The sequence below is a fragment of the Chanodichthys erythropterus genome, chromosome 21, assembly GCF_024489055.1.
Source record: "Chanodichthys erythropterus isolate Z2021 chromosome 21, ASM2448905v1, whole genome shotgun sequence".
Classification (NCBI taxonomy): Eukaryota; Metazoa; Chordata; class Actinopteri; order Cypriniformes; family Xenocyprididae; genus Chanodichthys; species Chanodichthys erythropterus.
Window position 1 is genome coordinate 1,566,810 of NC_090241.1, and position 19,746 is coordinate 1,586,555.

Here is a 19,746-nt window from a genome sequence, read left to right on the forward strand (position 1 = left end):
TTAATTTAACCCAAGTTAAACTAATTACAGTAAATCTCAGTAACTGGTTGATTAAGTCGTATCTCCTTACCTGTAATGCTTCCTGTGGCTTGTCATCCAACATTATATAACAACGTTTACGTCTCTCACGACTAATGTACCGGAAGTGGAGCTCTAGGGCTGGTTGAGTCCTTTCCATGTTCTGTAAGATTTAAACAGAGAGTGTGAAACTCTATAATGATAGAGATCTTAAAGATCTTCATGAACAGAAAATATGTCATCTGACCTCCACTGTGCATGTGGCCTCAGTGGTCACGACATCTTGCAAACAATCCAGCTCCACTCGTGTTTTAACACACCCCTGGTGCATGTCTACCTCCAGCAGGTGACCCTGCCGCACTCGTAGGAAGAGTGGTTCAGAGGACCTTTTTCGATTCGTCTCCACATCCTCTGACAGCTGCCCCACCAGCATTGGCCTGCATAGATCCACTGTTAAACAAAGTGCAGGAGTGAAAAAGAGCTCTGGACATATATTTTTATACATTTTAACAATGCAAAATTATGAGTACATGAATGTGAAGGAACGTGAACAAACATGAACAACGCTCAGGCCAGAAAAAGTTTAAGCCTTGCCAATGTAATTCGTTACTCGCGCGCTGTGTGGGAAGTTTCATATGCAAACATCCGACGCGTGCGCTCAGAAATCCGCGTCTCAAACAGCTAGCGAATACTGATCTGAGTTCTCTTTCACAGCTTCATGTGCTTAAATAGACGTATTCAAACTAAATTATGTCAAAATGCCCGTCTTGGTATGTAAACATAACATAGTTAGGTCTTAACTGAATGTAAACAGCTGAGAAATAAAACACATGTAACAGTATATCGGATCCGTGATTAGTAGGGGTGTGACGAGATCTCGCGAGACTAAATTGTGATGAGATTTCTCGTCGAGGCGAAAGCAGTCTCGTGATAGTGTGAGGGTGAAATTAGGATATAATATGCCACCGCTACGTTTACATTATGCCTCCACTGTCGTTTTGCTTTTTATAGAATTAAAAAAACATTTAATTCAGTTGGATAACGGTCGCCGCTGCTCCCTATTCACAGAGTACGTGCGATCGTGAGTGCGTATTCAAACGCGATATCAATACGCCGCATTTGAAAGCGGCTCCCTGATGCATGCAAATACCTTCCAGTATGAAAGCTATCTTAGGCTTGGCTGTGTAGTTGTAAGCATCTCTCAGTTCTGTATCATGCTTAAAGGTGCCTTTGAATGAAAAATTTAATTTATCTTGGCATAGTGAAATAACAAGAGTTCAGTACATGGAAATGACATACAGTGAGTCTCAAACTCCATTGTTTCCTCCTTCTTATATAAATCTAATTTGTTTAAAAGACCTCCGAAGAACAGGCGAATCTCAACATAACACCGACTGTTACGTAACAATATTTGCATATGCCAGCTCATGTTCAAGGCATTACACAAGGGCAGTCAGTATTAACGTCTGGATCTGTGCACAGCTGAATCATCAGACTAGGTAAGCAAGCAAGAACAATAGTGAAAAATGGCAGATGGAGCGATAATAACTGACATGATCCATGATATCATGATATTTTTAGTGATATTTGTGAATTGTCTTTCTAAATGTTTTGTTAGCATGTTGCTAATGTACTGTTAAATGTGGTTAAAGTTACCATCGTTTATTACTGTATTCACGGAGACAAGAGCCGTCGCTATTTTCATTTTTAAACACTTGCAGTCTGTATAATGCATAAACACAACTTCATTCTTTATAAATCTCTCCAACAGTGTAGCATTAGCCGTTAGCCACGGAGCACAGCCTCAAATCCATTCAGAATGAATGTAAACAATATGACAGTATACAATACTCACATAATCCGACACATGCATGCCGCATACATGACGAACACTTTGTAAAGATCCATTTGAGGGTTATATTAACTGTGTAAACTTTGTTTATGCACTGTTTAAGGCAAGCGCGAGCTCCGTGGGCGTGGAGCAGGAGAATTAAAGGGCCAGTAGCTCTGAAACAGCTCATTTATAATGATGCCCCAAAATAGGCAGTTAAAAAAATGAATTAAAAAAAAATCTATGGGGTATTTTGAGCTGAAACTTCACAGACACATTCAGGAGACACCTTAGACTTATATTACATATTTTAAAAAAAGTTCTAGGGCACCTTTAAAGAAAAATGTGGTCTCTATTTGCAGTTTGAATATTGAGAGTGTGCGATTATTGTTGCACATATTGATTGCACTTAAGTCTAAAAGAAAACGTATTTATTTTTACAGAAACACTTTACAATAAGGTTTCATTAGTCAACTTTACATAAACTAAGAAGAACAATACTTCTACACTATTTTAGTTAATTTCAACATTTACTAATACATTGTTAAAATCAAAAGTTGTATTTGTTAACATTACTTAATGCACTATCATGAACTAACCATGAATGACTATTTTTATGTTTAACTAACATTAACAAAGATTAATAAATACTGTAGCAAATATATTGCTCATTGTTGATATTGGTTAATACATTAATGTTTATAAATGAGACCTTATTTTAAAGTTTTATCATTTTTATTTATACTCTTTATTTCTATAAACAATTTGTGGAAAGGAGTTCAGTTAGGAGGTCAAAAGTTGTAGAAGCTCATAAATCAGTAAGGTCTGAAGATACTCATATGAAATCATACAGTTTGCGGCAAAACGTTTAACAGTGGTTGAGTATTGTTGTCTTTTACTGCATATGATAATTCATACTCCGAAAGTAGAACTGAAATGAAATTAATTACAAGATGATTAGTTAAAAAATTTCAAATACCTGCAGATTATTTTTCTAATCATCTTTGAGGATTTCTTAAAAATAGTGTGTAAAAATCTGGTCTCGTGAGCTACCCGTCTCGCCACACCCCTAGTGATTAGCTCTTAAAGTGACAGCAGCCTAATATTCTGCTGTGTTTTTTATGTTAATCAAACAACAAAAGATAAAAAAACAATCACTCATTGCTCTCGACTGAATAACTTTTGTAACTTTAATAAGGATTAATCTATGTTTCATGGCTGGTAAAAATATTTATTGCCGATACATTTTCTTAAGTCACCGGCCATTGGCAATTGTGGCAAAAAGTTTGTTTTAGGCCCATTTTATATATATATATATATATATATATATATATATATATATATATATATATATATATATATATATATATATATATATATATATATATATATATATTATATATATATACTTGATCAGTATAGTTATCACTATCAATGTATCTCTAGAAAAGAACAGACAGACCTCCTCTATCGTCATCATCTTCCTCTGGTGGTGGTTGTGGGTCAGAGCAGGCCTCAGTTGGAGCCTGAGTGTTTCCCAGACTTGTCTCAAGAGTAGATTCAGTGTTCGGGAGGCTTTGGCCTGTCCACTGCAGGGTGGACTCTGTCTCAGGCAGCACGTCTGTGCTCTCCATCTCTTCTTTGTCTTCTTCCTCCTTCGGTTCAGAGGACAGCAGTGGAGGGGGGAGCAACTCCAGATTGGCAGGAGGTGCGTTTGTTTTAAGCAGGGGAGATGGAGGTGTACAGTGACCGTTGATGTTGACTTTAATGGTTACACTTTCCACTCCTGGGAAAGCTGGGTTGACTGGAGTATCGTCAAGATGATGCTGGTAGCGTAGCCAGTCCTCTCCTAACTGCTCTCGAAAACTGTCCATTCTCTCAATGTCCTCCTTATGGGGGAGGATGATATCTGAAGAGAACCAAAACACTTCACATGAGAAAGACACTTGTACGCTTGATCACTGAAAAGACGGTGGAGCTCTGTGAAGAGTTAGTGTTGGTCAAGTGACCTGTTCATCACCTTGTAAAGCAGACTGCACTCTGATCTCATGGTCAGTGTCACTGGGCTCTGAGATACTGGCTCTCCTCACCTTCACCTTATTCTGAAAATGGCAAGAAGTTGCACTTTGCATCGTACATCAGAAATTATCTGATAAAAATTGTAATGGCAGCTCCATGAGATATCATGTTTGTTTTGCATGAAATCAAAAAAACTGGGGAGATTTTAGACAAGGACTTACTTTGTGTCTCCTCTTTCGAACTCGGGTCACTCCTGATATGCTTAAAGTCACACTGTCGGTCATGTCCCCACCTCCGCTGGACACTTCCTGCCCTCCTTGGTCAGGTGCCATAGAAACTTGAGAAGAGTGGGACAACTGACCAGCCAGTTGTCCGCGTTTAGGCAAGTTCTGTGTATAAAATAAATAAATAAATAAATAAATAATATTACAAGAGCCACAGAATATAAACAAGATTGTTAATCTAAGAAAACACTAGAGAATACATTTTAAAAGACAACTACAAAATCATGTAGTATGCATTTGTGTAATTTTGTTATATTCTGGCAATAAATATCGACAACATTAAAATTAAATCTCAAAATTTTAAAAAAATTTTTTTAAAAATTGGTGGGGGCTGGTAGGTTAGTATGGAAACTTGTTTCCACCACTAAATAAAAACATAAAAAAAGATAATTGCGAATTCATATATCACAATTCTGACTTTATAACTCAATTCTGACTTTATATCTCGCAATTCTGACTTTATATCTCGCAATTCTGACTTTATAACTCGCAATTCTGACTTTATAACTCGCAATTCTGACTTTATAACTCGCAATTCTGACTTTATATCATACAATTCTGACTTTATAACTCGCAATTCTGACTTTATATTTCGCAATTCTGACTTTATAACTCAATTCTGACTTTATATCACACAATTCCGACTTTATATCTCGCAATTCCGACTTTATAACTCGCAATTCTGACTTTATAACTCGCAATTCTGACTTTATAACTCGCAATTCTGACTTTATATCTCGCAATTCTGACTTTATATCTCGCAATTTTGACTTTATATCTCGCAATTCTGACTTTATATCTCGCAATTCTGACTTTATATCTCGCAATTCTGACTTTATATCTCGCAATTCTGACTTTATAACTCACAATTCTGACTTTATATCATACAATTCTGACTTTATAACTCGCAATTCTGACTTTATATTTCGCAATTCTGACTTTATAACTCAATTCTGACTTTATATCACACAATTCCGACTTTATATCACACAATTCCGACTTTATATCACACAATTCCGACTTTATATCTCGCAATTCCGACTTTATATCTCGCAATTCCGACTTTATAACTCGCAATTCTGACTTTATAACTCAATTCCGACTTTATAACTCGCAATTCCGACTTTATAACTCGCAATTCCGACTTTATAACTCGCAATTCCGACTTTATATCTCGCAATTCTGACTTTATATCTCGCAATTCTGACTTTATATCTCGCAATTTTGACTTTATATCTCGCAATTCTGACTTTATATCTCGCAATTCTGACTTTATAACTCGCAATTCCGACTTTATAACTCGCAATTCCGACTTTATAACTCGCAATTCCGACTTTATCTCTCGCAATTCCGACTTTATCTCTCGCAATTCCGACTTTATAACTCGCAATTCCGACTTTATAACTCGCAATTCCGACTTTATAACCCGCAATTCCGACTTTATAACTCGCAATTCCGACTTTATAACTCGCAATTCCGACTTTATAACTCAATTCTGACTTTATAACTCAATTCTGACTTTATAACTCAATTCTGACTTTATAACTCGCAATTCCGACTTTATATCTCGCAATTCTGACTTTATAACTCAATTCTGACTTTATAACTCAATTCTGACTTTATAACTCAATTCTGACTTTATAACTCGCAATTCCGACTTTATCTCTCGCAATTCCGACTTTATCTCTCGCAATTCCGACTTTATCTCTCGCAATTCCGACTTTATCTCTCGCAATTCCGACTTTATCTCTCGCAATTCCGACTTTATCTCTCGCAATTCCGACTTTATAACTCGCAATTCCGACTTTATAACTCAATTCTGACTTTATAACTCAATTCTGACTTTATAACTCGCAATTCTGACTTTATAACTCGCAATTCTGACTTTATAACTCAATTCTGACTTTATAACTCAATTCTGACTTTATAACTCGCAATTCTGACTTTATAACTCGCAATTCTGACTTTATAACTCGCAATTCTGACTTTATAACTCGCAATTCTGACTTTATAACTCAATTCTGACTTTATATCTCGCAATTCTGACTTTATATCTCGCAATTCTGACTTTATATCTCGCAATTCTGACTTTATAACTCGCAATTCTGACTTTATATCTCGCAATTCTGACTTTATATCTCGCAATTCTGACTTTATAACACAATTCTGACTTTATAACACAATTCTGACTTTATAACTCGCAATTCTGAATTTATATCTCGCAATTCTGACTTTATATCTCGCAATTCTGACTTTATATCTCGCAATTCTGACTTTATAACTCGCAATTCTGACTTTATAACTCGCAATTCTGACTTTATATCTCGCAATTCTGACTTTATATCTCGCAATTCTGACTTTATATCTCGCAATTCTGACTTTATAACTCGCAATTCTGACTTTATAACTCGCAATTCTGACTTTATAACTCAATTCTAACTTTATAACTCAATTCTGACTTTATATCTCGCAATTCTGACTTTATATCTCGCAATTCTGACTTTATATCTCGCAATTCTGACTTTATAACTCGCAATTCTGACTTTATAACTCGCAATTCTGACTTTATAACTCAATTCTGACTTTATAACTCAATTCTGGCTCTATATTACAATTCTGACTTTATAACTCGCAATTCTGACTTTATAACTCGCAATTCTGACTTTATAACTCGCAATTCTGACTTTATAACTCGCAATTCTGACTTTATATCTCACAATTCTGACTTTATATCTCACAATTCTGACTTTATATCTCACAATTCTGACTTTATAACTCACAATTCTGACTTTATAACTCAATTCTGACTTTATAACTCAATTCTGACTTTATAACTCAATTCTGACTTTATAACTCGCAATTCTGACGCAATTCTGACGCAATTCTGACTTTATATCTCGCAATTCTGACTTTATATCTCACAATTCTGACTTTATATCTCACAATTATGACTTTATAACTCAATTCTGACTTTATAACTCAATTCTGACTTTATATCTCGCAATTCTGACTTTATATCTCACAATTCTGACTTTATATCTCACAATTATGACTTTATAACTCAATTCTGACTTTATAACTCAATTCTGACTTTATAACTCAATTCTGACTTTATAACTCAATTCTGACTTTATAACTCGCAATTCTGACGCAATTCTGACGCAATTCTGACTTTATAACTCAATTCTGACTTTATAACTCGCAATTCTGACTTTATAACTCGCAATTCTGACTTTATAACTCAATTCTGACTTTATATCTCGCAATTCTGACTTTATAACTCAATTCTGACTTTATAACACAATTCTGACTTTATAACACAATTCTGACTTTATAACTTGCAATTCTGACTTTATAACTCGCAATTCTGACGCAATTCTGACTTTATAACTCAATTCTGACTTTATATCTCGCAATTCTGACTTTATATCTCACAATTCTGACTTTATATCTCACAATTCTGACTTTATAACTCAATTCTGACTTTATAACACAATTCTGACTTTATAACTCGCAATTCTGACGCAATTCTGACTTTATAACTCAATTCTGACTTTATATCTCGCAATTCTGACTTTATATCTCACAATTCTGACTTTATATCTCACAATTCTGACTTTATATCTCACAATTCTGACTTTATAACTCAATTCTGACTTTATAACTCGCAATTCTGACTTTATAACTCGCAATTCTGAATTTATAACTCGCAATTCTGAATTTATAACTCGCAATTCTGACTTTATAACTCACAATTCTGACTTTATATCATGCAAATCTGACTTAATATCATGCAATTCTGACTTTATATCAAGATAAACTAAATTATTGTCTCCCAAAAGAGAGAACCAATTCTGAACAGCCTGAAACAAGTCATCAGTAATTCCAGCCTCACTTCCTGCATGAACCTACGTAGGTTTGTAACAAATTTGTATAATGCCCGTTTGTGGTCATTGGCTGAACAGCATCTGCTTTGCTCTACCCTCAAACACTGCAGTTGTAACTAAGGCTGGAAGAGTTTGGTTAGTGTTGTTCACATCGAGAAGACTTTTCTACACTGTGAAAGCAAATCCACCTTGCATGCTCTTCCAAAGGATGAGGAATCACGCTTGAATGGACACAGCAACAGTGAGGCTATCGCTACTGTTCGTATCACTGAGTATACAAGTGCTGAGGATGAGCTGAAATTCAGATACGCTAATGGACATTTCATAGACCAATCACACTCAGAAAAGAGATGTTTAGAGAGAGTGAATCCTTAATCAAACCATTTCAGACACTGTGAGAAAATAGGTGTCACTGCAATGGAGAAAATTATGAGAAATTTCTTTGGATCTTGGATGCATGTAAACCTGTTGTAGGAGACTCCAAAACGAAATGAGGAACCTTTAAATCAGCATAAGAAGTTGTGCAGATGTGTGTGCAGCACAGTTAAATGTTATATTTTTCGTAATTAAATTCAGTTTACTAATTTTTTTTAATCATTTATTATGATTACTTACAATTAATTTCATATAAACTTTAAAAAAGGGGGTCACATACTTTTCATTTGTTCAGATTTGTTTTTTTTTTTTTTTTTAGATAGCACTTACTATTTAGTTCCAAGTGTTACAATTCATGGTTCGTAAGATGTTTTAAAAGTAAAAAAACAAAAATGTTGCCCTTTATTGTGAAAATAAACATATAAATAAAAAATAAATAAATAAATAAATAAAAGAAATTAATTATACCGTACGAACACTGGGTGTCACTATCACATCTTTGGCCTGTATCAGTGTCAAGAAGGTGTTGGGGGGAAAAGGAACAAATTTAACAGAAATGATCTTGAATTTTACAATTGTCAACATTCCTGATAAAATAAGCAATAAAATAATCCTCCTGGATTGCAGAATTTTACCGATGTTTGACTTGACAGCAATTGTGTATGCATTCCTTGGCTTTTGAGTGTTATTTATAAAATAAACAATCCCTGAAAAATATAGTGGATGTCACATACAGTGCATATCAGTGGATGATTAAAAAAACACCACTGTAGTATATTATACTTGTTGTCATGTAATTCATCAACATCGAATGTCATTGTGATTGTTGGGCCATGCCTGCAGCCATTTAAAGTTCACAAACTCCATTTGATCAGTGCAAGTAAACCCACTATTCTACTGTAAATTAAAAGCAGATCTGCCTCCCACAGTTCACATGAGAAACAAAGAGGGTGGAATGACCTGAGATGGCACATGAAGTGAGATTTGATACCCACCAGCAGATCAGACTGGGACAGAGGGGTGCCATCCAGCTGGAGCTGAAACACAAGCAGACATTAAAATGTCAGCGCACAACTCCGAAACATCTGCAGAACAGCGAGAACGATCTCCAAGGAAACATCTCACTGTCACTGTTATAAATTACATCAGAAAAAAGGGCAAACTGGCACCTCCCTGTGGTAAACATGAATACAATCGATGCTGTATATTTAATTCATGCAAAACTGATAGGAGGAATAGTGTTTTTTGGATGCCACACCGTTTTGAGAGCATAATGACTTGTGCACTGTTTATTGTGTACAAACAGGGACTCACTTTGACAGCAGCTCGTGGTGAGAGGTGGCAGACAGTCGATGCCCTGTGTGTCTTCTGAAAATACAAAGGGTTTCCTTCCAAAGTCAGCTGAAACGACAAAAGAATCAGAGATGCATCACATGATTCAGAGGGAAATATTCATAGTGAGATTCTAACATCCATTTGGCTGAACTGCAAACCTGATAATCAAACGTTTAAAATCATGAAGATCCTAAACATACTCAAGTTTTTAAGTTTTTTTTTTTGTTTTTGTTTTTTTGAGACTAAAATTTGGGATTGAGGTAAAACACTTAAGGATAACTGAAAAAGTGAGATATTTTCCATTTAAATAAAAAAAAAAAATCTTTTCCAGACTCATTTTACAAACCTCTCAGTAGATTTTCAGACATAAATGGTTCATACAGCATTATTTTCAGATTTATAATTGGCATATAGTAGTCATCCATAAATATTTTTATTTATTTTTTTTTTTTATTTGTTCATTGATTTTCTCAAAGTAACAACATACAGAGCTCCTAAAATTAAATGAATAAATATACAGACTTTTGCATGCACACGAGACACTTTTTCATGTCTTTGAAAAACTATTCACATGTGTACAGGAATTTTTACGCGCTGCAATGTCTAGTTTTATATATAGTATACTATATCCTATTTCCTTTGTGCGTCACTGCCATCTTACTATGAAGAAAACAAGATCATGGATGCACATAAATTAATAGAGATCTATTTGCTCAAAAATTGGCTTTCCTTTGGGTAGTCCCTCTAATTTCAAGGCCTAATGTCCATCTGAACGCATCCTCTGTGGCGACGGAGAAATCATGACACGAAATGGTCTGAAGGCATGTGTGCATTGTCCTATTTGCCAAGTTCAAGGGTCTATTATAAAATTCTGGTACTATAAAAAAAGTGTTCACAATTTGGCTTTCGTTAGGGTAGTAAGTCATATTTCAAGGCCTTAGATCTGCTTTAACGCATACTCTGTGGCGGCCAAGAAATCACAGCGCGAAATGGGCTGATGGTGCAATACGGCTGTGTGCATTGTCCTGTATGCTAAGTTTAATGATTTCTCGTGCGCACACGAAAGTCTGTATTTTTTTGCATAGGTCCTTTTGGAGGATCTGTAATACGGCACTAAGAATATTGAAAAAAGAAACCCAAAATGCTTCTAACCTGAATTTTTGCATAATGAAAATGTGCACATTAAATTCATTGTCATGTCTGACAATCACAACAGAATCACTAATTACTTCTCCAAACCGCGTAGGAACCCTGGAGTTTAAGCTCAGCATTAGTAGGTGGGTCAAACTTACTGTATTGAGATGATGAAGGAGGGACAGAGGTGCCAGCTGGGAATGCTCCATAAGAAGGTTGTAAGCCAGGTCAAGACACTGAAGAGACGACAACTGCTCCACCCCTGCAGTTAGGACAATTCATTTGACATTAAATTAGATTAACCTTTATTTTATTAAACTAATCATAGTTTGTTAAACTATTCAAAACACACACAAATGTTTGTATTACATACTGTATACAGAATATTTTGCAATCAAGATCTCTGACAAATCTGTAAAAACAAATATGCACTGAACAGAAAAAAAAAAGTTAATTTCTTTCAAAATGTTCTCCAAAATTTTGAAAAGCAAATATGCCTCGACAAAAAAAAAAAAAAAAAAAAAAAAACTTGATATATAATTATATATATATATATATATATATATATATATATATATATATATATATATATATATATATATATATATATATATATATATTTTTTTTTTTAATAACTTTTCATGTTCATGGTGAGAACCCGGTTAAGTTATTCAAAAATAAAACTAAATATCTTCATCTTCGGAACAGAAATCAAGATATTTTTGATGAAATCCGTGAGCTTTCTGTCCCTTCATAGACTGTCTTTGCAACGACCGCTTTGACGCTTCAAAATCGGAAAACTAATCCATATGAATCAAGCGGTTTAGTCAAAGCTTTTTTCATCATTCATCATTTGAGCTTCTGTTTATGTTCGCTGATCAATGTTTATATGTGAATAAAAGCCTAAATTCAATTGTTCATCATAAAAAGCGATCAATATGGTTATTATTATTACTATTATTATAAAATAAGTATATTTTTAAATAACACTCTTTTTCTCTCTTCAGCTTCCTTTATACTCTTACCAAATCTACTGAAAGCACCATATGTTAATAGCAATTGATGTTATGAGGAATATGTATATACAATATCTATAAATATATATATTAGTGTATTATTAACATCATTGTTTCTATTATTATTGTTTAGATTTTTTAATATATAGCTCTTTCTCCTACATGTACACTTAATATGGATGCATGTGTATATGTAAATGTATGATTATACTGTATATGTGTGTGTCTTTATTTTTGTTTGTTTCTTTTTGTTTTCACAATAAAAAAGCATTATGGGTCATTTTACAATGTTTATAAACTTTCTGGTCTGTTCGGTTGAACAATGAAGGACAGTTGTTTTGGACTCTTTGTCCTAATTTGTAGAATTTTACATGGACTTAAGCTTTTCACACTCATTATTACATGATAATGTGTGTTACTGTGAAGATTGATGAGCATTATTACTCAAGAAAAATAAAAAGTGATCGAGTCTCTTCAGCTCAATTCATATGGATTCGTTTTCCAATCTCTTTATGAACTTTTTGAAGCGTCAAAGATAAAGTTGCAAAGGAAGTCAATGGAGGAACTCATCAAAAAGATCTTAATTTGTGTTCCAAAGATGAATGAAGGTCTTACAGGTGTGTAACGACACATTCATTTTTGGGTGAACTAACCCTTTAAGACTACATTTGGGTGAAGATAGTGAAATTAATATCTGATGGAAACTGCATCCAGAACAATCAATAAAGAAACAAACAAACAAGAAGAAGAAGATGGTTAAATAAAAGGATAGAAAGATGCATTTTTCCATTGGAAATGAGCAGAAGACTCACCATTGATAGTTTCCAGCTCGTTGTTTCTAAGGATCAAGGTGGTGAGTTTGGTTCGGGCGCTCAGGCCCAGCGCTGGTGCTCTCTGGAGGTTATTATAAGCTAAATTCAGATGCTCCAGTTCAGTAAGAGGCTTGACGGAGACAGAAATGGTATGAATAAATTCACTCTATCCTAACTTTTAACATACAACAATTCTATGTTTTTTCCCCCATGCATTCAGAGATTTTCATCCAAAATCTAATAAAAAATCAAAAGAAATAAAACAAGAAAAAACCTACCTTTAAAAATTCAGCACAATCGTGCAGCTTGTTGTGGCTCAAGTCTAGCCACTTCAGGACGTTCAGCAAACTCTAAAACAATTTAGAAAAATGTTACATGCAGATTCCAATATCAGTAACTCTACAGAAAACAGGAGACTCTTACTAGTGACTCGTCCAGATGGGAGATGGAATTGTAGCTGAAATTAAGGGTATGAAGTTCTAACCAGGGTAAAGCTGAGCTGAGATCTCCTCCACAGAGAGAGAGAAGCTCCTGTTAAACACACACACACACACATGATTACTGTCTGTATATGAACATGGTTCAGCTTATGGTCACTATGTCAATTGTGCAAAAAAGACCTCTAGAGAACTGACGCCTTTGGAGCAAGTGAAGACCTCCAGCTGAGAATACACTCCTCTGAGACCCTCCAGACAATGAGGAGGAATACGCTTGAGCTGAACAGAAAGACAATCAAACAAAAAAAGAAACATTTAGGACAACAGGGCAGAATAATGCAGCAAACGTAACTGAATTCATTTGGTTAGTTTGTATTGAAATACCTCTAAGTGTTTGAGGGACTTGAAAGGGAAGATTTTTACAGCATACTGTAGTTTCACACCAGGTGGATTAACAAGCTGTTTCACAGACAGACATGATCAGATCATTGCAACGACAACTCATTCTGTTGGACTGGAGAATTATGATGCATTTCAATGCAAATAAAAAAAGGATCAGTCAAGTACCTTGAGTGATACGGTCTTCTGCAGCATGTCGAAGAGGAACTGGACTTCCAGCAGGGACGCGGTGTCTGCTGGGTGGGACGGCAGGGCCAGAAAACCATGCTGATGTGTGCGTGAGAGGAGGTGCCGCTCGAAGAGTTGTGTCAGGTGCTGTAAACATCCCACTTGCAGAGTGAGAGTACTGGAACCATCCAGAACGGAGTCACCTTTGCAGAGAAACGAGAACTGTATTGTTATTGTTAAACTGGCAGCATTAAAGGGAAAGCCTGAGACGCCGAGCACCCTCAAACGAATGCAAAAAAGCCCTCAGATTTCACAGATTCACAGAAAATCATATGCACTAATCATTCTGCATGGTTTTGCATATCAGTCCCCAAAGCTGCAGTTGTAAATTAGGAGTAAATTGCTCTCCACATCTTCTACAATAAGAGAATGCATTTGATTTTTAACTTACCAACAATCCAAACCATGCAAAAATCTTTCAAAAATAGATAAGTGACTGTGGATGACTATATATGAGATATATGAGATATATTATATATATATATATATATATATATATATATATATATATATATATATATATATATATATATATCACACACACTGCCGTTCAATAGTTTGGTATCTGTATATTTTATAACATTTTTAAAAGAAGTCTCTTCTGCTCTCCAAGGCTGCATTTATTTGATTAAAAAATACAAAACAATTTTTTAAAAATATTACAATTTAAAATAATTGTTTTCTATGTGAATATATAGTAAAGTGTAATTTATTCCTGTGATCAAAAGCTGAATTTTCAGCATCATTACTCCAGTCTTCAGTGTCACATGATCCTTCAGAAATCATTCTAATATGATGATTTAATGATCTTTTGTAACATTATAAATGTCACTTTTGATCAATTTAATGCATCCTTGCTGAATGAAAGTATTAATTTCTTCAATTTCTTAAAAAAAAAACAACATTAAACAAAAAAAAACCTCTTACTGACCCCAAACTTTTGGACGGTAGCATATAATATTACAAAAAATGCTATTTCAGATAAACTTTCTATTAGTCAAAAGATCCTGAATAAATAAATAAAATAGTACACAATTGTTTTCAACATTTATAATAATCATAAATGTTTCTTGAGTATCAAATCATCATATTAGAATGATTTCTGAAGGATCATGTGACACTGAAGACTGGAGTAATGATGCTGAAAATTCAGCTTTGATCACAGGAATAAATTACACTTTACTATATATTCACATAGAAAACAGCTGATTTACATTGGAATAATATTTCACTGTTTTACTGTAATTTTGATCAAATAAATTCAGCTTTGATCACAGGAATAAATTACATTTTAAAATATATTCAAATAGAAAACAGTTATTTTAAATTGTAATAATATTTCACAATATTACTGTTTTTTTTGTAGCCTTGGTGAGCAGAAGATATATATATATATATATATATATATATATATATATATATACACATAATCATTGTCAAGTGATGACTGAAGGGAAATTACCGTGGTTTGGCAAATAAATATATGACGGACAGTTGCATACACATTAGCAACATTTTATCATGCAAGCTTTATGGTATACCTCAAACAAAGGTGTTTATATTAGTAATTTATTGTGTTAATATTAATTAGCGAGTCCATGAATACACACACACACACACACACACATATAGCTATATATATATATATATATATATATATATATATATATATATGACCAATTTAATTTCATTCATTATACCACTCTACCTGCACCCTCATCATTTCATTTTATTTATTTATTTATTTATTTTTTTTCTGGAACTAGTCCTGGTGAAACTGCAAAAACAAACAATAACAAAATTTAAATACTGATTCTATACCATTATTTCGCAGCAATGTGGCAAGTCTGTGTACAACCGCTGACTGACCGGCCTGAGTGGATGTCATCCTAAAAAGAGTGAAACATAGTAACAGAAAAATAACACAGGCAATTATTCTAATCTGAATATTCATAGTTTCTACAAAGACAGGATATTAATTGGGTAATACAAGAATTTGACTCTTGTAGCTGTAAAGAGGGAGAGATTACACAACTGAACACCTCACACTGTGCACTGATGATACAGGTGTCATCTCTGATAACTGCACTGTCAGAAAACAACTCAAATTATTATTATAACATATATGATCACAAACCAATCAGGTTCAGACATTCCCTATCTTATTTAAACATGCATAGCACATTTCCAACCACTTAAAACCTACTTGTAACCTTGTAAACCGAAAACAAAACAGGCTCTTCCTGAAACCAACAATAATGTTGAATCAGAATCTGTTCTGCGCTGAAACATACCTGAAGTTTCAGCAAACCCGCAGCCACGAATAACGTTAAACCCGTTTCTGAAGCGGCATTATGATGCATGGCATTACTTCACTTTAATTCCCTTTTACGTTTGTTGACATCCTGAGGATAGTCGTCATGTGATCTGGTTTCTTAATGGTACGGCGGCCCGGAGCAGCCAAACGGAGAATATTTAACTAAGCGCGCCCTCCTGCGTTTATTTTCACACGCATTAAAAGAACTTGTCATTTGAATTTTAATTGCATGGGAATGTTAAATTAATTATGCCTTAAAATGTGAGAAAAAAAACTGTATTAATGAAAAGTCAGAATATCCCTTTTATTTGTCTCTGTAAATGTCCATATTGCTGACACTCATTTTAAGTGGAGTTTAGTCAATAAATTACTATTTCAAAATGAAAGTGCAAGCTGACGTCACAGTCAAAACTCTTCCCATCAGCACTCTCTTGACTATCTTTACAATGGCTTAAAGTGCAAAACAGCTGCTGACCTGATTGTGTAACTGTCTGCTGCGTTTATGGTACACATGTAATGTGCAAATATATTTGTTCTCTTCTTACCTTATGTCGACATTAAATCAACAACCATTTGATCTTCTCGGAAATCAAACACTAAACCTCGGGAAACAATATTCCAAAGTACGCATTGAGTACTTACAGAATTCAACAAGCAATTTAATGTGCATTTAATATCCCCATAATGCAGTCACACACATTCAGAAGAAGCTTCATTAAGATCATGTTAATTCCCATGACAGTGTTATTCTGTATTAGCCACATGATTCATATATATGACCTGAAATTGAAATTGAGTGCAAAAATGCTCTAGATCCACTTTCTCAAAATGTTTCCACTATATGCAATATTTTTAAAACTGATCAAAATAAAATATAGATGTTTTTGCACTGAATCTGATTAAATCTCTAATATAAAAGTAGCCTACTGAATCGATGTGCACTAAAAAATGTTGGGTTAAAAATGGACAAACCCAGAGATTGGGTTGTTTTAACCCAGCAGTTGGGTTAAATGTTTGCCTGAACTGCTGGATAGTTTTATTTAACTCAACTATTGTTTAAAAATGACTATATGTCTGGCTTAAATTGAACCCAAAATAGGTTGGAAATTAAAATTCAGACACATAATTACTAGAGGCAACAATAATAATCAAAATGTGAACAATTTAATAAATGTTTAATTATTATGCTTATTAATAAATATTAATTTCCAAAATATTTTGGGTTCAATGTTTAATCATTATGTTTATTAATAAATATTTATTTCCAACATATTCGGGGTTCAATTATGCTTATTAATAAATATTAATTTCCAACATATTTTGGGTTCAACGTTTAATTATTGTGCTTATTAATAAATATTAATCTCCAACATATTTTGGGTTCAATGTTTAATTATTGTGCTTATTAATAAATATTTATTTCCAACATATTTTGGGTTCAATGTTTAATTATTGTGCTTATTAATAAATATTTATTTCCAACATATTTTGGGTTCAATGTTTAATTATTATGTTTATTAATAAATATTTATTACCAACATATTTGGGGTTCAATTATGCTTATTAATAAATATTAATTTCCAACATATTTTGGGTTCAATGTTTAATTATTATGTTTATTAATAAATATTAATTTCCAAAATATTTTGGGTTCAATGTTTAATTATTATGTTTATTAATAAATATTAATCTCCAACATATTTTGGGTTCAATGTTTAATTATTATGTTTATTAATAAATATTAATTTCCAAAATATTTTGGGTTCAATGTTTAATTATTATGTTTATTAATAAATATTAATCTCCAACATATTTTGGGTTCAATGTTTAATTATTGTGCTTATTAATAAATATTAATCTCCAACATATTTTGGGTTCAATGTTTAATTATTATGTTTATTAATAAATATTAATCTCCAACATATTTTGGGTTCAATGTTTAATTATTGTGCTTATTAATAAATATTAATCTCCAACATATTTTGGGTTCAATGTTTAATTATTGTGCTTATTAATAAATATTAATCTCCAACATATTTTGGGTTCAATGTTTTTAATTATTATGTTTATTAATAAATATTAATCTCCAACATATTTTGGGTTCAATGTTTAATTATTATGTTTATTAATAAATATTAATCTCCAACATATTTTGGGTTCAATGTTTAATTATTGTGCTTATTAATAAATATTAATCTCCAACATATTTTGGATTCAATGTTTAATTATTGTGCTTATTAATAAATATTAATCTCCAACATATTTTGGATTCAATGTTTAATTATTGTGCTTATCAATAAATATTAATCTCCAACATATTTTGGGTTCAATGTTTAATTATTATGTTTATTAATAAATATTAATCTCCAACATATTTTGGGTTCAATGTTTAATTATTGTGCTTATTAATAAATATTAATCTCCAACATATTTTGGGTTCAATGTTTAATTATTGTGCTTATTAATAAATATTCATTTCCAACATATTTTGGGTTCAGTTTAAGCAAGCAATACAGTAATTTTTAAACAATAGCTGGGTTAAAACTGCAGGTTGAGCAAACATTGGGTTAATGCAACCCAATTGCTGGGTTTGTCCATTTTTAACCCAACTTGGGCATTTTTAAACAATAGTTGAGTTAAACAAAACCCGGTATCTTTTAGAGTGCATCTTAGTAAAGTCATACGGTTCTCTTTTTCCACAGTGGAGTATGCAGAGGTTCCTCGGGGCATTGGTGTAATTACCTCACTTGTTTACTCAGAAATGTCCTTGATGGAGAACTGCACTTAACCAACTGGAGATACTGTGGCTTAAAGCCCTCAAAATCTGCAGAAAGACACTGGTTACGAGCCTGTGAGTCCAGTCTCCAGCTGGTTCTTTTTTTTTTTTTTAAATGACACATGAGGTTCTGCATAAACACTCCTGCTTCATCACAACACCCACAAGACCTGGCATATCAAAAGTCCCCTTTCTCCAAGGCAAAAACGAAGCCTGGCATGAAATCAGAGAGCACCCACAAAGAAAAATAATCTTCATTTATATCTCTTCGACAGCCACTGTAGCTATAGGTCTCACATGGAGCAGCTATTTCTGTACCCTTAAATAAACAACGATTAGTCTCAGAGGGGAACAGAGTGTGGGCTTTGCTCTGGACGAGTTAATGGTTGTTTGGTTGGTAAGCATGATACCTCGACTCCTGGCCCCTGTAATCAATAGGCAACTGAGAGATTACAACAACATTCAGCTTTTAGGCTAGTCCTATGAGCACAGCTCTGACATTTACTTACTGTACAGTGCCGATGGATTTTAAAGGGGTGGTTGATTATGATTTCACTTTTTTAACTTTAGTTAGTGTGTAATGTTGCTGTTTGATCATAAACAACATCTGCAAAGTTACGACACTCAAAGTTCAATGCAAAGGGAGAGATTTTCTTTTACAGAAATCACTTTTTAAATGGTTAGTAGGAACTACAATGAGCTTCTTTCCGGGTTAGTGACATCACTAACCCTCAAATTTACATAAACCCCGCCCCCGGGAACACACAACAAAGGGGGCGGGGCCATGTTGGGCTGCTTTAGAGAAGAGGAAGAGTTGTTGTAGTCGAGTGTTGTTGTCATGCCGTCATTTTACGCCGGACTGCTTCACAAACGAGGGT

The 19,746-nt window shown here is 33.7% G+C and overlaps 1 protein-coding gene across 2 annotated transcripts in view; it reads right to left on the minus strand.

The window, feature by feature from the left end:
* stk11ip (serine/threonine kinase 11 interacting protein) overlaps positions 1–16,207 on the minus strand; it is a 39,880-nt gene extending 23,673 nt beyond the window's left edge. For both annotated transcript variants that reach the window (XR_010893433.1, XM_067373553.1), the window contains exons 1-16: positions 16,070–16,207; positions 15,597–15,664; positions 13,716–13,918; positions 13,533–13,607; positions 13,332–13,427; positions 13,135–13,242; positions 12,990–13,061; positions 12,712–12,841; positions 11,042–11,145; positions 9,729–9,815; positions 9,410–9,451; positions 4,090–4,257; positions 3,870–3,951; positions 3,312–3,758; positions 266–468; positions 71–181 (exon numbers count right to left, since the gene is read on the minus strand). Coding sequence is in view for 1 of the 2 variants with exons in the window: in XM_067373553.1 (XP_067229654.1) it covers positions 71–181; positions 266–468; positions 3,312–3,758; positions 3,870–3,951; positions 4,090–4,257; positions 9,410–9,451; positions 9,729–9,815; positions 11,042–11,145; positions 12,712–12,841; positions 12,990–13,061; positions 13,135–13,242; positions 13,332–13,427; positions 13,533–13,607; positions 13,716–13,918; positions 15,597–15,663 (1,995 nt within the window). In the remaining variant the exon portion in view is untranslated. The remainder of the gene's footprint in view (positions 1–70; positions 182–265; positions 469–3,311; positions 3,759–3,869; positions 3,952–4,089; positions 4,258–9,409; positions 9,452–9,728; positions 9,816–11,041; positions 11,146–12,711; positions 12,842–12,989; positions 13,062–13,134; positions 13,243–13,331; positions 13,428–13,532; positions 13,608–13,715; positions 13,919–15,596; positions 15,665–16,069) is intronic.
* Between the last annotated feature and the right edge of the window lie 3,539 nt (positions 16,208–19,746).